General features: G+C 34.0%; 1 protein-coding gene across 4 annotated transcripts in view; it reads right to left on the bottom strand.

Moving 5' to 3' along the window:
• Positions 1-23,038, bottom strand: part of WRN (WRN RecQ like helicase) — an 87,335-nt gene that overhangs the window by 43,052 nt on the left and 21,245 nt on the right. For 3 of the 4 annotated variants that reach the window (XM_037526014.2, XM_054700845.1, XM_054700843.1), the window contains 12 exons: positions 20,200-20,345; positions 19,590-19,738; positions 18,747-18,896; positions 17,149-17,218; positions 13,419-13,533; positions 8,381-8,807; positions 7,236-7,316; positions 5,175-5,346; positions 3,660-3,735; positions 2,752-2,819; positions 2,388-2,496; positions 1,486-1,554 (listed from right to left, as the gene is read on the bottom strand). In XM_037526014.2, coding sequence (XP_037381911.1) covers positions 1,486-1,554; positions 2,388-2,496; positions 2,752-2,819; positions 3,660-3,735; positions 5,175-5,346; positions 7,236-7,316; positions 8,381-8,807; positions 13,419-13,533; positions 17,149-17,218; positions 18,747-18,896; positions 19,590-19,738; positions 20,200-20,345 — 1,632 coding nt within the window. Of the gene's footprint in view, positions 1-1,485; positions 1,555-2,387; positions 2,497-2,751; positions 2,820-3,659; positions 3,736-5,174; positions 5,347-7,235; positions 7,317-8,380; positions 8,808-13,418; positions 13,534-15,901; positions 15,994-17,148; positions 17,219-18,746; positions 18,897-19,589; positions 19,739-20,199; positions 20,346-23,038 lie in introns of those variants that run through there. The other variant, XM_054700844.1, reaches the window with a different exon arrangement.

Genomic DNA, 23,038 nt, shown 5'->3' with positions numbered 1-23,038 from the left:
AATAATAGATTATGTCACTTAGGAAAAACTAAATAAATGTTATATGTGTGTGTGCATCCACACATATTAGTTCATTGATTTCAATTCACTTTTCAGGGAGTATTGAGAATACAAGGAATACAGTGACATTAAACAAATTGTGGAATATTCATATACTGTAATCCATTCAGCAATAAAAGGAATGAACTGCAGATACATGCAACAATATGAACTTCAAAATAATTGTGCTGTGATTTAAACCAGATAAAAGAACACGTTTTATGTCTAATGCTGTATACATACAATTTTAGAAAACAAACTATCCTAATCTGTAACAACAGAAAGCAAACCAGTTATCACGGTCAGAAGGATAGAGTAGAGAAAAGATAGAGAAAACTGGGATGAATGGATAATAAAAGGTCTGAATAAACTTTGGGACTGGGTTGTGGTGACGGTTTCATGGGTTTTTATATGCCAAAACTTAATAATTTTTACATATTAAGTATGTAAAATTTATTCTGTCAATTGTACCTCAAAAAGGTGATTACAAATGATTAGGGAAAAAAAATTCAAAAAAGGCTTTATAGGAAAACATATAGCAGCTTTATCAGTAATAGCTCAAAGCTAGAAATAGATTAGGTGTCCATCACCAAGGAAATGAAAAACAAACTTATATCAAAACACTCCAACATTAAAAAGACTACCAATATAAGCAACAACATGGAAGATTTACAAAACATTATGATGAAAGAAGTCTGACACAAAAAGAGTTTTTACTGTATAACTATATATGTAAAGTTCTAGGACAGAAAAAAAAAAGTATGGCAGAAAAAACAGGAAGTTTAGAAATAGAAGTTTAAATTAGAAATAGTTTACTTTGATGAAAGACAGCTGGGAAGCAGTATGGAGAAACGTTTTGGCCTGACAATAGTATTCCAAATCTTGATATGGTTCTGGGTTACATATTGGTATATATTTATCAAAACTCAGTAAATGATATGTATATGTATTAACATATGCACAGACAGGCTCACGGGTTCACAGACAGGTATACACACACGCACGCGCGCACACACACACACCCCCCCCACTTTTTGTGTGACTGAAATATTAATCTTGTTAGGAATTACATCATCAGAGGATTGGTAGGGCGAGAGATCCAGAATCCAGTCCCAACTCAATCATCAATTCATTGAATTAACTGCACGCAAGTTACATTCTCTGTTATTTAGTTTCTGCATTTAAAACTTCTGCACTTCCAAAATCCAAATTTTACAGATCTATAATTACAGTGCTAATCTTGCAGTCTATGAACTGAAAATAATAGATTTTTTTTGGTTTAAAAGATTTTAAAATGACAGTTCTGCAAATGCACCATTAAAAAAAAAGCACAATTTTTAAATCATGGACATTTTGTTCATGCACTGACTAAAAATTTGTGTACAAAATTCTTTCACACACCATAAACACCTGACCATGTGGTTAGAAATCACATAAATTACTCACAATTTAACATCCTCTAAAATATTTTTTGACTGTGCTGATCCAAGAAAACAAGCTGGAATATTGGACATTCTGTAAGAAGAAAAAGAATTATTCTCCAGAGCCAAATACACACTACAAATACCAACTTCATCCTTAAGTAAGAAGGAATAAAGAAACACAGTATGCATATTCCTCTTTGTAAGTCTCGCTGTTCTCGTAACTCATTAATTTTATAAACAAATTCCTTCAAAGGCCATATTAGAAGGCAGTTGTTAAGGTGGGGTTTTCAACAATATTGTAAGCTCAAGTAAAAAATGTTTAAATATTTTTCATAATAAAAATATATTTCCATCTATGCACTCCATACCAGGCTAAAAGGCTAAGAAGAGAAAAGAATTTTGAGATATGCAATGTAAACTGGCAAATGTTTGCTTTTTTTTTTTTTTAAAGATTTATTTATTTATTCGTACAAGCACTGGGTACAGTCAGAAGCGCGGGAGGGCAAGAGAATTCACCAGAGCGAGAACGGAGAGTAGAACAGGCAGAGTGAAGAAGTACACTGCTAAGGGGAGCAGCAGGCGGCAGGAGAGGTCTGTGCGCCATGTGGGACCCCCACCCGGTGACCGGGGATCGAACTGGTGCTGCAGAGGCTTCGGGCAGCTTCGGAACCCAGTGCTCAACTGCTGCGCCACCTGGGAGACCCGCAAATGTTTGCTTTTTAATGAGTTCTACTAGGGCCACATGGTAAGTCTGTTATTACCAAGAACTCAAGGAAGAAAATAAGTTTTATCTAATAAAGATAAACCAACACAACAATTAGAGAAATGTTTTTGAGAACTAGACTATAACATACATAACAGAGGAGTAGTTTCCTTTTTGGAAGAAAAAAAGCATGATAATGTGACAGTGAAAATATCACTTACTCAAGTTGGAGTACTTGATCTTCCATCAAAGAAATAAGAGGAGAAATGACAAGGCCAATCTTGCCTACATAAACAGGTGGATACTGAAAACACAAACTCTTTCCATATCCTAGAAATAAAAATAATGACTCAAAGCAATCAGATAATGCCTTGGTGCTATGATTTCTTCTAAAATACCTGCATGAATGATCAGTACTATGCTATCTTCCTAACAGCTAATATAAACATAAGTTTGAGCACCCACTCCTCACTCTATATTTAACAACATTTGTATTGCATTGTAAGACTCTAATGAAAGACTAAACATTTCAAAATCTTTGTTTTGTTTGTAAAGGATGAGTTTATGTGCTTAAGTATAACTTACCAGTTGCCATGACAACAAGATTATCTCTTCTTTCTTCCAAAACAGAATGAATAACTTTCCATTGAACCCTAGATGGTGAAAAGTAAAATGCTGTTTTGTTTTACTAATAAGAAACCCAAGGGATAAGTTAAATCATTTAATTTTTTTAACTTCTTCCAGTAGAATTTCTTTTACATTATTGAGCTTCAATATAAAAATGTAGGAATCCTGTAACTTTAAAAGAGTCCCACTTCATCAACATCCCATCCAAGCTGATTGAACAACTAGAAGTTTCCATGGGTATATGTAGTACATTTCCTTACATATATCTAAAGTATAAATAAATTCTAAGCTTCATACTAAATATCCAATAGAATAAGAGAAATGTTTTAGGGCAGAACTGAATAAGAAGGTAAATGAAGAAAGTTTCTGGGGTGACTGTAATTTTCTGTTTTGGTAAGGGTTTATGGTACATGGATACATGCATATATACATTTAAGATTTGCAAACATACACTTGAGATTTACACATTTCTTTGTATATAAATTTTATAGCAAAATTTTTAAAAAACATAAATAAGGTTAGGAGTGGATCAAGAGATGTTAATGTATTTAAGCCAGTTTCTAACAATGGCAAGGATGTGGGAAAATGGTACTTATATAACGAGTAAGTTAAATTAAAAATAAACAAATAAACCAGTTTCTACTCAGAAACTCTGTGCTAAAGGAAAACTACTTTTTACTATAAAAGCAATGCATAGAAATTAATTTTATATAAGTATTACTACAAAATTGTAGTCACTTACAGGCATTACAGTGTAGCATGTATAACTACAGTGAACTTGTGCAGTCACTGTTAAATGGATGGATTATTTGCTTTTATACCTTTATGAAGAAAAATAATATATAATTAACTAAGATTATACTCACGGCTTAAAATTAGAATGGCCAAAGTAGGTCTTGAGGCAAGTAATATGCTCTGTATTAGGACCTGGTAATGAATGGTCTTAAATAAAATAAAATGGGCATTCACGTTAAAATAGAAGTACACTAGGTAAGAGAGAAGGAACGTTTTGTTGCATTTGCTTCTTTTAAAGAATATGGTTATAGGTACAAAAGTCTACTGTTTGCTAGTCTTTTAAATTCAACCAACTCGATCCTCCAGGAACCAGTCAACATTTCAGGTAAATACTTTGCTTACTACCTAATACTAAGGTTTAGAACTTTGCTATGGTTCACGCTTTGCCAGCACTATAAAAAAAGGCTTGTGAAATCTGCTATACTTTCAAAAGTTAACATTTAGACTCAACCATGTCAAGAAATATACCAATCCAAATTTTATAAAATAACCAACTTTCAATTGAAGGTACTCAGAAATTCGATTAGTGTCACAAACAAAATCCACAGATAAAGTATTGATTTTAGTTGTTACCCCATCAAATCTTTGACCAGAGTTCTAACTACATAATACAATGGGGCTACGTTAGTTTTAACCAACTGATAATCACTGTCCACTCAAGTAGAAGGGTTCATGTGTGGCCAGGAAAGAGCAAAACAAACAAGATAATTATCTCTAAACAAATGAAATTCATTATTATACTTCTCAGTTTTAACAATTCTAAACAGAAAACTAAATTGGTTTGGAGAGAACATGTCTGTGTTTTTTTTTGTTTTTTGCTTTTTGTTTGTTTTTTTTGTTTGTTTGTTTTTTTTGTGGGACCCTCGACGGTGGCCGGGGGACGAATCAGCGCTGCAGAGGCTGCAGGCGGCCTTGCAGCCTCGCGCTCAACGGCTGCACCACCAAGGGAGGCCCCCATGTCTGCGTTTTTAACACAAGAAAACAAACACATTTTTCAACATCCTCATGTTCTCTCCACCTACAAAATGTATTTTTAATTTTCCACATTACTGATGAAATCTAGCTCTAGGGAGAGTTCTGCTTTATGCGGAGACCTTAGTTTGCCATATGAATACTATTAAACAGCAATCATAGGTGGTTCATGTAGTAAATTCTTTAATGCAGTTAGCATACACAATGTGAAAATTAGTGCATTTCACTATCTGACACTGTACCACTTGTTTTAAATAAGCTGCTTAAGAACAGACACTATGTATCTCTCTATATCATTTACAATACAGTACAAAAGTTCACTGTTTTCTACTTTTTTCAGTGTTTTGATTAATGATCTTTTGATTTTGACAAACAAAATATAAAATCCAGAACGAAAGTTTCCTATCACTATATTTATCAAATAATACAAGATTACCATCACTTTACCTTTACAAATAGTCATTGTGTCTTATGAAGACCAAAGCACTAAGAGATTTAAAAGTCTTTAAACCCTAATAATTAATTTTAGGACACAAAAATCCCTGACACATAAAATGGACACCAAAATAAAGTCAATAGCAGGTGAGTCATTTCCAACCGGTTATAATGCTCACCTTCATAATTTTCTTCTTCAATATCTTCATTCTCACGTTCTTCATCTTGTTCCTCTTCAACAGCTTCATTCTCATCTTCATGTTCTTTAGAAGGAAGATCCAGATTTGTTCCCATATCTGTGCATTTTGAATGAACTGGATCTACCGTGTTACTATTTAGGTTTTCTAAAGTCTGAAAGTTAAAAAGAAATTTTAAAAGCAAAACCACTGACAGTGTCATCGTTTTCACTAAACACAAAAGCAGTATTATTAACAGAGCCTACAATTTTGTTCAAAGCTGGCAGATGTGGAAGCAATACCACAAAGGAACACGTGTGCTCCAGTTTAAATATGTGCTCAAGAATGGTTTCTAAGGCACAAGCCAAAGATGGAATATTTCCAGCATAAACAAAGTTCATTAATAGCATATAGTGAACAGTCCATGGGGAAAGTTATACAAATTTTGAGTTTAGATCAATAAGCATTTTTTCTTTATCATACTTCAGTGCTTTCAATTCCCAATTGGTAAATGTGGATTTTAATGCTATTTTTATAATCAGTATCTCAGTTATCACGTTAGTCACATTGTTTTTGAGTAGAGTAAGATTTAAACTATAAGCGTACAATAAATGTGGTTATGGAAATATGGAAAAAAGATTCAAATAATTTCAGGAAAGGAATATCACAAATATGAAGATACTTGTTTTTATATTGTCTTGATGGTGTCTGATTTCCTCCCCTAAATAAAGATTATGTATTTAAAAAAGTATTTTATTGAGAAGTGACACAAAGAATTACTAAACCACAGTTTTGATCTTCTCTTTTTATCAAACCTCCCATTTAATAAATTTGACTCTAAAAGTTTTTGCTGTTTCTTTCTTTTTTTTAATTCAAGTCCATAAACATTCATAGAAAGTCATTTTGAAAACCAAGTTCTCTCATATGGGCATTCAGGTTGCTTTCCAAGAGGTTCAGTATGTGTTTATAAAAGTCCACACATCCTACAGACATACTAGCTGATCAGCATGCCTCAGAGAAATTCCTTTATCAATTAACCATGAACCTGGCTATAATTTTCTGTTTTAAATGATTTAGCTTTACCCAATTTTATTACCAATATGATTAATTAATAAAGGAAACTGGTTTAGCATTCATGGTCTATTATTACTCTTAATGTTTACTGAACACTTACAAAATGCCAGGTTCTATACTCAACTCTCGATAAGTAATACCTTATCGATAATAATTGTTAACTGAGTAACAAAAAAGTTAAGAAATTTGCCCACAGTCACACAGCTAATAAACGGTGAAGTTGGAATTCAAATTTGATCTAAATTTTAAAATCCACATTCCTAATCACTACCATCTACTCTGCCTCAAAACTAAAGAATCAGAAACCTAATCTCATTTCATAACAAGAAAAATTATAATGACCTAAAGATGAGTAATAAAAATTATACATAAGGGTAAATAAACTATGTTTTACTTCATTTTTTACTTAATTTAGCTAAACTTAGGCTTTTCCTTTTTCTGTCCATCCCTGGTTGACAGCACCTTACAAAAAACTGGTATATTGAGTGAAGGGGTAGAAAATACATAAATTACAATATAATATTTTCAACTATGATAATAAAATTGAGTAAAACTAAACCATTTAAAACATTAGAAAATTATATATATATATATTCACACACATATAATAAATTTTTAAAATCTATAAAAAAAAATCAAAGAAAGTAAAGACTGTTATAAAAACAGAACTTCAAAATAAAAGGGAATACTGGATGGAAGGAAAGGGAAACCGACTGATATTTCAGTACTGTAATACTGAAAACTAACTACATTCTAGGAAAAGATTAAAATCAAATGACCTAAGAGAGAACCGAGATTTTCTAGTATGTAAAATTAGTATACTACTTCTAAAACATTATTCATGATTCACATATAAAGAAAATATGAATTAGAAAACATAATAATTGATACTAATATCACTATGGTAGGACCAGGTTAGAATTAGATAATATTTCACTTAAATTTTCGCTGTAAAGAACTTGAAGTCATTTTCTATAGTTTTAAATATACCTTAAGCATCTCCATTTCTAAATCTTCATCACTTTCAATGACATAAGATATATCTTCTTCATTATTTTTGGAAGATGATTGCTTTAAAAAAATATTTCAAACATTAATGGAATACAATTGACTACATACTCTTTTCTACAAGTCAAATTTTCTATGTACTAGACAGATATATAGACAACTTCCTCTTCCTAGCAGACAAATTTTAATTGCTATTTATAAGTTTATGTGCTAAGTAGAGAGGAAGAAAAGGAGGGGGGGGGGAGGTAGGGAAGAAGAAAAACACAGAATAAAGAACCAATTTAAAAAATATAATTGGAAAGATAGACAAAATAAACAGACTTCAAATAAAGCTCACAGTCTAAAATGAGAGCACAAAGTCACAAGTTTGACTATGGTTGAATAATGTCAAACTGTGTTCTCAAACTTTTTAAGAAGCTCTTTGCTATGCTGAAAATTCTGTAAAAAGCCAGGAGATCACAAAAAGCTAATATGGGGGCCTCCCTTGTGGCACAGGGGTTAAGACACAACCTATGAAGCTATCTGCAGCCTCTGCAGCACGAGTTCAATCCCCAGCCAGCCAGGGAGATATCCACATGGCACAGCAGACCTCTCCTGACTCGCCAGCTACTCCCATCAGCAGTGTATTTCAGTCAATCCACCTGTACTGTCCCCCACTCTGTCTCTAGTGAATCCTCTCACCCCCATACCTCTGGCCTGTACCCCAGTTCTTGTATGCATAAATAAATAAATCTTTAAAAAAGAAACTACTATGATTATAATTTTATCTTCATATAAATCACTATGTTATAAAGAGCATTTCTATATATTTGAAAAATGGTTTCAGATACTTATTCAGCTATTGCCAATACTTCGATATAAGGAAACTTTACAATAGTTAGGCAATGCCCAGGAAGTAAGAGTTCAACAGGATGAGAACCTGCACCAAAAATCCACAAAGGGAATATTAGAAGGACGCAAAATAATGTCTAATCTTTAAATAGGAAGTAGGAAAATAAAGCACATTACATTGGCAACACTAAGTTGTTAAAACACAGGCTTATAGTTGGCAAAGCCTACAATATTTACTACCTGTCCACTCACAGAAAAAACAAATCCGACTAGTGAATTAAAATTGATTTCTCTACCTCAGGAGATTTGCAAATAACATCATTCATGTTTTTTTCTTGAGCCTGCTGTTCCAAAATTTGGAGTTCAGATTCTGTAATATCTAATGACATCAAACAAGTCCTTTTTGCATTCTCTATCAATTTGTCTTCTAATCCATCTTCCAATTTATTTTCTTCTTGCTTCACTTCATTTCCAGGTATATTTTCTACATCAAGTCCAATAAAATTATCAAGTGTTGAGTCCCATTCTTCCTCATCAACTTCAGTACAAATTTTATGTTCTCTAATTTGTTCTTGTGGTACTCCACCACTAGCGGTTGGATCTTCCAGTGGTAATAAGCTAAAACCACTGATGGGTTGCAGTTCAGTCTCTGTGTCAGTGGGTCCTAATATCTTCTTCAATGAATATACATTTTCTGAAATATTCTTCAATAGTATGGAAACCCTAAAAGAAATTAACAAAAGTTAACTCAACATTAATTGCATTAACTATAAGGACATGTTTTAATGCTTTTTAATAGCAGTCCTTTAAAATACCCTTCATTTAGACACAAAGAAATAGTAAGACTCCCCTGCTCATGGATTGGAAGAATTAACATTATCAAAATGGCTATCCAACCAAAAGCAATTTACAGATTCAATGCTATTCCAATAAAAATTTCAATGATATTCTTCAAAGAAATAGAACAAATACTGATGAAATTCATATGGAGCTACCAAAAACCTCAAATAGCCAAAGCTCTCCTGAAAAAAAGACAAGGGAATGGAGGTATCACACTCCCAGACTTCAAACTATACTACAAAGCCATAATAATCAAAACTGCATGGTATTGGAGCAAGAAAAGACACAAGGACCAATGGAACCGAATAGAAAATCCAGAAATAAACCCACAGCTTTACGGTCAACTAATATTTGACAAAGGAGGAAAGAATATGCAATGGGGCAAAGAAAGTTTGTTCAATAAATGGTGCTGGCAAAACTGGGTCGCTACATGCAAAAGAAAGAAGCTTGACTATTACCTCACACCATGCACAAAAACCAACTCAAAATGGATTAAAGAACTAGACATAAGACCTGAAACCATAAAATCTATAGAAGGAAATATAGGCGAATACTACATGACATACACCTCAGTAACATCTTTAAAGACACATCACCCAAAGCAGTGACAGTGAAGGCAAAGATAAACAACCAGGACTACATCATATTAAAGAGCTTCTGTACAGCAAAAGAGACAGTAACCAAAACAAAGAGACACTCCACCAATTGGGAGAAAATTTTGGCACTCCATGCAACTGACAAGGGACTGATCACAAAGATCTACAAATAGCTGATGAGATGCAACAAAAACAAAGTAAATAATCCAGTCAAAAAATAGGCAGAAGAGCTAAAAAGAAACTTCTCTAAAGAGGAAATGCAAATGGCAAACAGGCATATTTAAAAATGTTCAACATCACTTGTAATCAAAATGTTCAACATCACTTGTAATGCAAATCAAAACTACAATGAGAGGGGCCTCCCTGGTGGTGCAAGGGGTTAAGCACCACACTGTGAAGCAATCGCAGCCTCTGCAGCACGAGTTAGATCCCCAACATGGTGAGGAAGACCTCTCCTGTCTCACCCGCTGCTCCCTTCACCAGTGTATTTCAGTCAGTCTGCCTGTTCTGTTTCCCACTCTGTCTCTGGTGAATCCTCTCACACCCCGCATCTCTGGCCTGCACCCCAGCTCTTGTATGCATAAATAAATAAATCTTTAAAAAAAATGTTTAAAAAAAAAAAAACTACAATGCACCCCAGCTCTTGTATGCAGAAATAAATAAATCTTTGGGGAAAAAAATGTTTTTTAAAAAAAACTACAATGAAATACCATCTTACACCAGTGAGAATGGCACATATTAAAAAAACTAGCAAAAACAAATGTTGGCGAGGATGTGGAGAAAAAGGAACTCTCCTGTACTGCTGGTGGGTGTGCAAACTGATCCAATCACTATGGAAAGCTGTGTGGAGATTCCTCAACCTGCTAAAGATGGAGCTGCCATATGATCCAGCAATTCCACTCCTACGTATTTACCCAAAGGACACAGAATCATTAATTCCAAAGGGCACTTGCACCCCTATGTTTATAGCAGCACTATTTACAATAGCTAAGCTATGGAAACAACCCAAATGCCCAAAACAGAGGACTGGATCAAGAAAATGTGGTACATATACACAATGGAAATTTACTCAGCAATCAAAAAAGATAAACTCATGCAATTTGCAGGAACATGGATGGAGCGAAATAAGCCAGAAAGAAAAAGAAAAATATCGTATGGTCTCACTCATAGCAGGAATTTAGAAAACCTAAAAAGGGACCAGGAAAAAGACTAATTATAATAAAGTAAAAATCAAAATCAACAAGCAACTATAAATCAGAGACACACTACGGGGGTGGGGAGGAGGGAATAGGATCAAAACAAGGGGGGGTGGGAACTGTATGGGGACTATAACCAAGATGAAAATGCATACATTGTGCAAAAATGAAAAATGATGCAAAAATATATAAAATTAAAAAGATAATATAATAATTAAATAAAAATAAAATGCCCTTCATTTAAAGAATGTATTGGAATAGAGTTGTTCTTTACTCCCTAATGCTTATTCTGTGCTTATAGCTAGCTGATAACCTACTCTCCAGTACAGCTAGGTAGGCACTTCTGCATTAAACTACTGTGAGTAAGGTCCCAATCTAAGTGCCAATTATACTTTTTATGGCATTTAATTTAAATAAGTGTAAAAGAAATCAATGATACATGAACACACACACATACATACACACAAACCCACTATTTCACTGAATTCTAAATTTAACATATGGAAAGACTTAGTAAATTTCATTTAAAAAAAATTGTCTGATTAACCATAATCAACATAACTAATAATTTGGAGGAGAAATCTTAAAAACTCATAAGATTCTGCATTCACATTGTTTAAAGTATATTACACAAGGTAGTATAAAGTTGTTTCCCTCTGTAAAAACTCAAATTGCTCTATTATTAGTTAGCTAGCTTTAATTTCTCTACTTTTGTCCACTCCTTCACACATTGTTAGTTATAATTCCTAACTGTAGTCATGTGTATCCCATTCTTTATCCATACTCGTCTCATTTTAACTGGATATCCAAACTTGCCAAATTGTACCTATAAACAGAAAGCAAATATGCTATAAATGTGCCCTTGCGCCCTCCATTGGAAATGCAGTGAGTGAGTTTTAATACATACTTGGTATATATATTTTGGTTTTGTTGAGGCGTTTTTGTTTTCTACTGATTCTGAGGTATAATCTAGATAAGTTATCTATTACTACAGACCTACGTAAGAACCTGAAATAAGAAATTTGATTAGTTCTTGTTACAATTACATCTATCTTTATAGAATATATACATAATGGAATACTATTCAGCAATCAAAAAAGATAAACTCATGCCATTTGCAACAACATGGATTGAGCTGGAAGGGATTATGAAATAAGTCAGAAGGAAAAAGGAAAATAGCAATGGTTTCACTTAGAGCAGGAATATAGGGGAACCAAACAAGGGATCAGGAAAAAACAAAACAAAAAACAAAAACAAAACTAGCAGGCAAAAGATAAATCAGGGGCATTCAGCAGGGGAGGAGGGAGCGGAATCAGAACAGGGGAGGGAAGAATATAAGAGACTATGGTGATGGTTCACGGGCAACTTGGTGGTGGGAATTCTATAGGGATTACTCCAAAGAGGAGAAATAAAACATTGTACAAATATGAACAACAATGTAAAAAATACATATATAAATAAGAAAAAACAAAATCTATCTTTACAAAAAATGAATCCATTATTTCCCACACTCGAGTTTTAAGAAAATTTATTTAGCTTTGCTATTACAAAGCAAACCAATAAGGATATTCAATTTATATCACAGATAGTTTGTTAGGGAAAAAAAACAGAAATACATGTAAATATCACACAAGTGATGACCTTCTTTCATGGAGGGAAAAACATAAAAAATGAATATAAAATGGCTTTATTGGTACCCTCACCCATTTGAAAGTTACATCTTTCAAAAATTTCAAAGTTACGGAACACATGCTAGGGAGAAAAATGACTATGAAGAAGAGCTAAATTTCTATATCATATTTCAAAATCTCTCAATCAAAATATATTACAAATCTCATCCAAAATAGAATACATTAACATTGCATTCAGTCAGAGTCATAATTCTTTTTATTTCAACTAATGGCTTCACACTTCTTACTAAAAATTACATTACCACATTATAATTGTTCACTGGTTAAGTGCATTCCTGCTGTTAGGGATTTGACAAAAGATGTTATTTAGCAGTTAAGACTAAGGCAAGGTATGGCTCCAAAGAGAATTACCTACACAGCACCAATTGTCCAACTATCTCGAGCTATCCAGTGCCTTAGCTGTAAAATGGTCATTAAAATCTGAATTCTTTTTTTTTTTTAAAGATTTATTTTTTATTTATACAATAGCTGGGGTACAGGCCAGAGGCGCAGAAGGGTAAGAGGATTCACCAGAGACAGAGAGGGGAGCAAAACAAGCAGACGGACCAAAAGCACTGCTGAGGGGAACGGCGGGTGCGACAGAAGAGGTCTGCTGCGCCATGTGGGAATCTCCTTGGCTGGTTGGGAATCAAATCCGCGCTGCAGAGGCTATGGACAGCTTCACAGCGCTGTGCTCAACCCACTGCGCCACTGGGGAGCCCCTGAATTCTTCTTGTTATTACATCTACTGATTAAGTAGAATTCTTAAATAATACTCACGTGATTACAAGAAAAATGAAGCAACGAAGTATAAAAATTACATTTATTTAAAGATGTCAAGTAACCAAACTACAAATATAATTAAATGAAAGATGCATTCTTAAATGCAGTTTAACAAATGAAAAGATATTTCTCAAATTTACTGTTGTGTATTCAAGAAAATCTGTATGAGACTACCTGAAAAGTAATTCTTCATGTAAGAAAATGCAGTAAGAACAAACAGAATTGATAAAAAAAAAGATAGTATTTAACCTCTGTGGATTTTCCAATTTTCTTAAAGTGTCAGGAAGATGGTTAGCCAGATCCATCATCTCTTCAGAGACTGAAGTCAACTGTTTCTTCACAACACTAGGCAGTATTTCCTCCTCTGAAAAAAACAATCAATTTTAATTTTCAAACTACAATGCAGAGACATTCATCTAACTGCCTCATTAAACAGTAATAGGACTCACATTTTCTTTTTTTTTTTTCTTAAATGAATTCCAACAACAAAAAAAAAACTTACTTATCCTTACTTATCAACTCAGTCACTTACTTCCCTTTTAAATTTTTGCTATTTGGAGTAAATATGGTTATCAACCTAGGCAAAAGGAAAAGGTAGAAATGAGGATCTAAACCCATGGGCACTATTTCAAAATCAGAAATCAATATAACATTATGTGAGCTGCTATTTATAGCAGTTAGGATAACCTTACCCTGACACTCATTCTTTACTCCCTGTTTAAAAATTATCACCAAAATAATATGCAAGTCTTTCTAATCAGAAAACTTCTTCCGAACACTCATTTCATTCTGTCTGGTATAACATCCTCCATCAAAACCACAAAACCTGCCCTCATTTCCCAAGCCCTTCCCTGCTTAAATTTCTTACTCTTCATCACCACTTCTCTCGTCCTTCAAAGAGGCCAGCTCCTCTGAAACATATGATATATAACCAGAGTCTCTGCTATTCCTGACTGCTGTTTCTATCTTGTGATCTCAAAATCACATCCCTTCATTCATTAAAGATTTACTTCCCTGGTACACTGTCATTACTTTCACTACTACTCCTGTGATAACTCCTAGTGATTTCAATATTCACAGAGATACTCCATCCAAAAGTATGAGGTTTTCAGTTCCTGGGTTCTTCCATTTTCAATAGTCTTTTCCTCTTGTGACCTCAGTCACCTATTGCCATAGCCATAGCCTGGACTTTATAATTACTAATGAAGTAACAACTTCCAAACTTCAACTGTAAGCATTATACCCTCTGAATACCAGCATGCTTTCCCCAATACAACAATTATTTGACACTTTCAGAACCAAATTCATTGACCTTATCACCTTTTCCTTACCCACTCCTACTCTCTATCACTCCTACTCTCTATCATGTCTTCCTTTCCTTTCTTACCAATATTATAATAACCATTCCCTTTTATGGACTCACAATTCTTTTGTTCTCCTCTCACGTGGTACTTACTTGACAAAACCCCAACTCTAACTAAATCTAGATTTTAACCTACTTAATAACTATATCTAAGTAGGTGAACATAGGTGAAAATGAAACAAAGATTTGACTCATTTTATTTTAATTTCATCACACACATCTCAAATGAACCTTCAGTACTGATGGATAATTATTCTCCACTTCCTGTTTCCCCTCTCATAATGACTATTTCAAAACTCTTTCTTTTCAGCCTCTAACAACTGCTTATCCCTTTTATTTAGGAAATAACTTCACCTCTCATTTCCCTAAGAGAATAGAAAAAAGAAAAGCGATTATTTTAAATTCCTACCACCAATCTGCTAAATAGTCCATATTCACATCACTACTTCAATTTATAGAAAAACTGCTTGAAAGAGTTATCCATATGCACTTTTACTCAAATTTATCTTCTTAAACTGACTGTAATGAAGCTCCCATTCCCAGGAGTACAGCAAGGAAGCTTTTAGAAAGGTTACCAATGGTCTCGACACAATCAAATCTATTACTTCTAGTTCTTCATCTCACTCAAATTATCAGATGTATTGAAAACAGTTGATATCTTACTCTTACTTAAAACACTTTCTTCACTTGGGTCTGAAGACTATGCCTCCTATAATTCATTCTTCATTACTGCTCCTTCTCAAGTCACTGTCATCTCAAGTCGCTATCTCTTATCTTCCTAACCTCTAAGTGCTGGCATGCCCTTGATGTCAATCCTTGGTTCTCTTCAGTTCTTCATTCCATTCATTCCCTATTTCACCTTATCGAGCTTCAGTTCTTTAACTACCATCTGTCCCTACTTTACTACTGTGCCCCATCTGAGCTCAAACTACTCTATGAATAGATATGCTATCATCCACATTCCAAAACACAGGAAAAACAGGCAAACCCCAAATCACATGGCTGGGATTCCACCAGTGGTCTACATAACACAAAAGTCCATGCTCTTTCATTTTACTATGCAGATCAATATCATGACCTATCAAGATATCTAAGACACTGCATCATTCTTTTGAGAAAAAGAGCAGGGTTATTCTACTCTAGAGAAAATTTAGAAATTTAAACCAGGACACTATAAAACAATCTTATACTTTTAAAGATTTATGTGTAAATATCCAATATTTGTCTTTGACATTCTAACTTGCTTTACTACAAACAAATCCCTCAGTCTCTGCTGGGGACCAGCTCCAGTGAACAGGGTAAGGAGAAGAATCTGGAAGAACTGAGGAATAAAGAAATGACAGACACAAAATAGAGTTTAAAAACAGACCTTGTTGACCAGTCTTCAAGTTACGACTCCGACATTCTCCCTGTCTCAGCACCTCACGCCTTAGGTTTCTCCAACAAGTCTCTTCCATTTTACTATAAATGTAAACATTTCACTTCCCTTATGGCTGAATCATATTCCAGACTGTGGACATACAACATCGTCTTGATCCAGTCTTCTACTGACTGGGGATTTTGGTTGCTTTTTGTGTCATTGCTATTATAAATAATGCCATAATAAACAGAGTATAGAATATAGTTTTTTGACTTGATGGTTTCACGTTCTTCAGTAGATACCTAAGAGTGGGATTGTTGAGTCACATGGTATTTCCATTTTCAGTTTTTAAGGTTGCTCTCCATAATGGCTGTACTGGTTTACATTCTCAACAACAGTATGACAGAGTTCCTCTCTCTCTACAACCTCTGGAGCACTTACTGTTGTGGGTGTTTCTAATATGAGCCATTCTCACAGGTATGAGATATTACCTCACTGTGGTTTTAATCTGCATCTCTACTGGAAGTAAGGGTGAACATTTGGCCTTTGAGATATCCTCTTTGATGAATTGTCTGTTCAGCTCTGTTGTCCATTTAATTGGGTGGCTTACTTTTCTACTGTTGAACTGTATGAGTTTATATATATATATATATATATATATGTGTGTGTGTGTGTGTGTGTGTGTGTGTGTGTGTAGAATATTAAACCCTTGCTGGTTATGTAACACGTAATATATTTTCCCACTCAGCAGGATGTCTTTCTAATCTACTTATACTTCCTTTCCTGTATAAAATCTTTTTAATCTAAGGTAATCCCAATTGTTTTCTTTTGCTTTTATTTACCTTGCCACAGGGACTAAGCCTCCAAAAACATTTTTATCATTGATGTCATGGACTATATCACCGACGTTCTCTTCTACACTTGAAAGATTTATGGCAAGGGTGTGTAATTTCCAGACTAAGAAATAGCTGATTACACCATTGATAATCAAAGTCCAACCCTCACAGCCTAGTAAATAGCAAAGCTACAAAGTGAAAATAATATGAACTGCTTTGCACAGTATCATCACTGAAACTCTAAGTTTTGGCCAAACAGATCTCACTCTAATGCTCACATACTCAAGAAGTTGTAATAACAGATAACTTACTCATGTGTAAATGTTGCGTTTTTTGGAGATAAATTTCAGCGAAGAGATTTGAATAAGAAAATAAAATTCAAATTTGAATTGAATTTTATCTTTTATTTTTATAACATACCTTGGTTTAAAGCAAACATTTGCATAGCATCACCCAAAACTTGTAATTTTTGATAAAGGATGAGGCCTGCCTACAAAGACACAAAAATGAAAAGAACATGCTAAGATAACCAAAATAAAACTGTAAGTCCCATCTTTAGTAAAATGCAAAATAATGATTCCTAAGGTGCCCCAAAAGTTGAATTTAACCAAAAATGTTATACAAGTTTCTAAATGTCTTCATTTAATCATCACACCAACTGTGAGAAATAAAAGTTTAAGTTTTCAGATTTTAACACTCAATGTTATCCTAATCAAAAAATGTATAAATGGAATGTAACAATATAAATCAGGTGAGAGAAATTTTTTTGAACTACACAATACTTACCTCTCTATATCTCATTAAATCAGCTAAGACTGTTAGTATAAGAACAGTGTTCCTGGGCCTCCCTGGTGGCGCAAGGGGTTAAGCACTGCACTATGAAGCAATCCGCAGCCTCTGCAGCAGAGGTGCGATCCCCAGCCGGCCAGGGAGCAACCCACATGGCGCAGCAGACCTCTCCTGACTTGCTCACTGTTCCCCTCAGCAGTGAATTTCAGTCAATCTCCCTGTTCTGTTCCCCACTCTGTCTCTGGTGAATCCTCTCATCCCAACCCCACACATCTGGCCTGTACCCCAGCTCTTGTATGCAAAAATAAATAAATCTTTAAAAATAATAATAATAATAAATTTTAAAAAACAAACAAAAAAAAACAGTTCCTTTTAAATGGTATTAATGGGAACAATCAAATCACACTGATTTTACATGAATAAAAATGCTACAGAATTTGTACTAGTAGTCAACAAATTTCATGATTTTTTAAAACAGAACATAAAGGAAAACCATCACCCTATTTTGCAACAAAATTGGATCTTTTTCTATTTATAAATAAAAGGAGCTTCCATTCCTAAAAACAGATGTAACAAAGTCCAGATTTCACTATGTATGAATATGTAAATATGAAAATATATTTGACTACCAGCAGTGAAAAGCAAAATTTGGAGGCAGTTTTTCTAAATTTCTACCACACTTAAAATGTAAATGTAAAAATAAGGCCAGTTTCAATATAGAAACTGTCTTGTAATTTTTATTCTGAAGTTATTTATAAATCAAATACATCATCATTATGATTTGTGCTTGCTCAATCTAAGTTTATTAGCCTTTCATGTTTTCAAATACTTCATATTCCTAACACACAAATTGTACATTATTTTGGTTTCACAACAATAAAATACCTAGCACTGAACAATATGTTGATTAGTATTTGCTAATGAAAATTGAGAATTAACAGTTTCACTAAGTGTCTGCCTAAGCATTTTTAATGCAAAGCTCATTTAAAATATTTAGTTGGGGCCTTCCCTGGTGGCGCAGCGGTTGAGCGCTGGGCTGTGAGGCTGCCCGCAGCCTCTGCAGCGACAATTCATTCCCCAGCTGTCAGCAAGGGTCCCACAAAAAAAATAAAATAAAATAAAATAAAATAAAACATTTAGTTAAGTTTGTACACATAATAAGTTCTCTGTAATTCATTATAAGGTTTTAAGGTTTTAAAAATATAATCTTAAGATCTTCAAATACATACATAAGCATCAGTGGCTGCATACAGTTTCTGGTCCTCGGTGAGAGGAAAATTATTCCAATTGCTACAGCGGATAGACTTGTCTTTCAGAAGCTGTTTACCTAAGATGTGTTTAACCAAAGCATTGAGGCTCCACGTCTCTATACATTTTAGCTAGAAGTAATGAAAAATCAACATAGCAAAAATTACTTCCTTCAATTTTAGATAGTCTTAAATGCCATAAGCCATGCCACAAATAAAATTGGAAATGTTATGTCAAAAGGTAGTATTTAACATATTTCCTCTCACTTGAAAAAAAAAAAACATCTCATTTGCAACTTGTATTTTAAGAAACTAACTGTGGAATTTATTCAATGCAGGTATTAAAATTCTGGGATTAGAAAAATTACTTTTCATGAGAAAAAGCAAAGTAGGTTGGTAGACTTCCTACTTCCCAGCCAAATAAAAACTTGATTAAATGTGGGAACTTAATGACTACATCAATAAAATATGTGAAATATAGGTGGTAGAACTAATAATCAAACTTCCACTAAAAGCATTATACTACAAGAGTTGCACATGCTTCCCCTTATAATAAGTTATTGGTATAAATGAATTAAAGAAATAAAATATTTAAATTTGAAACCATGAAATAGTACCAGATATTAAGGATTAAGGGTACTTGCCTAAAGAAACTGTATGCTAAGGCAATGGATTAAAACTGAAGGTTTATGTTACAATTCACTTTTATAGTTATACAAGTATTATAGTTTAGTTTCTCGAAAATTTTCTAACATTCAGACAGAAGGTACACATTCCATGAAATAGAATATTGTTTTTCCTTATGAATTTTTGTATTATGTCTACCTTTCCATTGGCAACATTTGTCAGTTCCACAAAACCATTCAACTTGATGTCAAAGTCACGTAGAAGTTTCCATTGATCGCCTTCAATTCCTATACCTGCCTTTTTAATTGATTCATTTTCAAGCAACATCTTTAATCCCTGGGGAAAAACTATAACATTTTATTATTACCTAAAAGGATTTCAACAAATATGATGGATTTACTTTGTTTCTTACAATTTTCTGTTTCTTTTTAAATTTGTATTTATGTTAGGTTTAAGTTCAGAAATGCATTTACATTGAATACTTCTTGTCCTAGTAAAGCAAAAAGTCCTAACGGATAAATGACAAGACAACGCTTGAGTTCTGCCTCTACTATCAATAACAATGTATACCTGACCACTTAACCCCCTAAACTCTACTTTGCCACTCTACTACAGGAATAATAACGCCTGACAGAGATGATGTGAACATTAAATAAAACAAGGGTTGTAAAAGAATCAGGTAGAACATAAATACCAAAAAAAAAACATGGCGTTGAAGAAGTATCAACTAATTTGAGAACTTAATCAGGATAACCTTAACATAACACAATTATTTACTATATAAAAATGAAACAAAAGAAATACCAACCTGACGTAAGAGAAACATGAAACAAGTAGCATCTGCTTTCTGACACACATAACTGAATTAATGCAACTTTGCCCAGGTTTCCTTTATTGTATATTGGTGGCCATTCCATGTCAAATCCTACCACATCTCCATCAGACAGACTCATCCTGAAGTTGAAAAAGGTATAGATTAGGCGCGCGGACCTCTCCTGCTGCCCGCTACTCCCCTCAGCAGTGTACTTCTGTCCTTCTGCCTGCTCTGCTCCCCACTCTTGCTCTGGTGAATTCTCTCACCCTCCCCGCTGCTCTTCTGACTGTACCCAGTGCTGGTATAAATAAATAAATAAATAAATCTTTAAAAAAAAAAAAAAAAAAAAAGGGGGGCCTCCCCGGTGGCACAGCGGTTGAGCGCTGGGTTGCAAAACTGCCCGCAGCCTCTGCAGTGCTGGTTCATTCCCAGCTGCTTCCCAGCCACCGGAGGAGGGTCCTACATGGCACGCAGACCTCTCCTGCCGCCTGCTGCTCCCCTCAGCAGTGTACTTCGATCCTTCTGCCTACTCTGCTCCCGCTCTGGCTCGGTGAGTTCTCTCACCCTCCCGCACTTCTGACTGTACCCAGTGCTTGTATAAATAAATAAATAAATCTTTAAAAATAAATAAAAAACTTAAAAAAAATACAGATTAGTTTTATGAAAAATCTGTAATAGTTACATTAAAATTTATACTTCAGCATGACTATAGGCATCACTGAAAACATTAAAAGAGAAGTCACAGAGAGTAAAAGATACCTGTGATATATCATTGATAATGACTAGCCATAAAGTATTAGAAATTTCTTTATAAGTCAACAAGGACACATAATCCAGTAAAAAAAAGACAGAGAAAAGAATCCATACCAATTCCCAAAAGGAAATGCAAATGGCCAATAAACCCAAATAAATAGGTGAAGACACAAAATCTCACTAGAAATCAGAGAAATGTAAATTAAATCTTTATAATTTCATATTTACCAGATTGGCAAAAATTGAATGCTGAGAAGGATATCTATCAACAGGTCCCTTGGTGAATATATACACTGCTAAAATCCTCTTGGAAATAGCTTTGACAACATCTAGTTGAAGATGTACAAACATGATAACCCGGCAATTTTTTTCTCATAATCTATGAACCTTTCATAAGTGCATAAAGAGGCAGAAATGTGTAAAATGTTTATTGCAACGCTATTCCTACTGGAAAAACCAAACTCCATTTTCAACAAGAAAAAGCTCCTTTCTTTGAAGGAAGACAACGAAAATCTAACATTTGACAAGGTAAAATCATTGCTAAGGCAAAAACTGCCAGCCTCAATAAAAAGAACAGGAAAATAGGATCCTTAACCAGGATAAAAATCATTAATAAATAACTGTAATAATAGTATTTAGTATGGGCATCACAAAATGATAATATAAACAACTATTATAAGTATGCTGAATATATTCAAATATTTAAAAGAAAGGAATATGATGATAGCTAAAATGGAAAGTATTTTTTTAAAAGAAAAATGGAATTTCTACAGATGAAAAATACAATATAAAATAAAATATTCACATAATAAGTGAACCTGCAGAATATCAAAAGAAACTATTCAAATTGAAAGCAGAGCAAAATGTATAAAAAAAGACTAAAAGGAAAAAAAAGCTTCAGTGACCAATGACACAGTATAAGCGATCCAACTTACATGCATGTAAAAATCCCAGAAGGAGAGAAGGAACAGGATGAATGGGAAAAAAAAAAAAAACTTTAAGAAATTTTCAAATTTGCTATAAACATTGTAGGGCCAGTGCTTGAAGCTTGGCCAGATTCTTTCTGGATGCCTTGGCAGGCCTAACATGTCTTTACGGAAGCAGCAAGAGATAGGAGCAGCAGCAGCAGCATCCAGGGCCCAGGCATGGTACATAAGGGGCAGCAGCAGCCCCCCGTTGGGAGCTCTGTTAGCATTTATATGATTTATAGACAAAGCCAGCAGAGGGCCAAATTTATGCCTAGGTTACACATGTATGTTTTTGCACATGCAAACAATACATCAAGGTTATGTATTATTTACTGTTTTCCACATATGTGGACTACATCTCAAGGTTACATGTTATCTACTAGGTCACCTGTGCTGGAAATCACAGCAGAAAATAGCCTGAGAAACTCTGAGAAAACTCTTTTTTCACTTGCCCTACAAATATGCAGATCCAAAAAGCTCAACTGATTCTCCTACACAAACCACATGTCACGAATGTCTATACATCTTATAAACATTCTCTCACCCTCACGCGCTTCTGACTGTACCCAGTGCTTGAATGAATAAATGAACGAATGAATGAATGAATAAATAAATCTTTAAAGTGGCCTGAGAAGGGTCAGAAAGCTAGGGTGGGAGAGAGCTGCCTGTCATTCATAAAATACATATAATTCATCATATATACATTCTTCAATCATGTATGCTTACTGTCTTCAAAATATTTTAAAACTGCCAAAGGTAAGATGGTAGACTTACTATATAATTACAAATGATAGATTTTGCCTTTTCTGTGAACAAATAAATTTCTATATATAATGACACCTAAAAGTGGCCAGGTAACTACAGTGGGAGTGAGGACAGCTAAATACTATTTTTAGATAACATCTATCACCAGTAGACCATTAATAAATAGCTTAACTTACCTTAGCTTCTTTCACCTCAGTTTAAAAAAAAAAAAGACAGGTATAACTTCAAAGAAGATGTGAATGAATTTCTCACTACATCTGCTTATAAATTGATTCAAAAATCTTAGATCGCATTATTGCAACATCCTAATTTAACAAGACAACTTTTTTTATTTTTTATACAATAGC

This window comes from Talpa occidentalis, unplaced genomic scaffold, assembly GCF_014898055.3.
Source record: "Talpa occidentalis isolate TD23 unplaced genomic scaffold, MPIMG_talOcc4v2.1 talOcc4.4, whole genome shotgun sequence".
Classification (NCBI taxonomy): Eukaryota; Metazoa; Chordata; class Mammalia; order Eulipotyphla; family Talpidae; genus Talpa; species Talpa occidentalis.
Note: the sequence above shows the minus strand (reverse complement) of the source record. Positions and strands in the feature narration are given on the sequence as shown.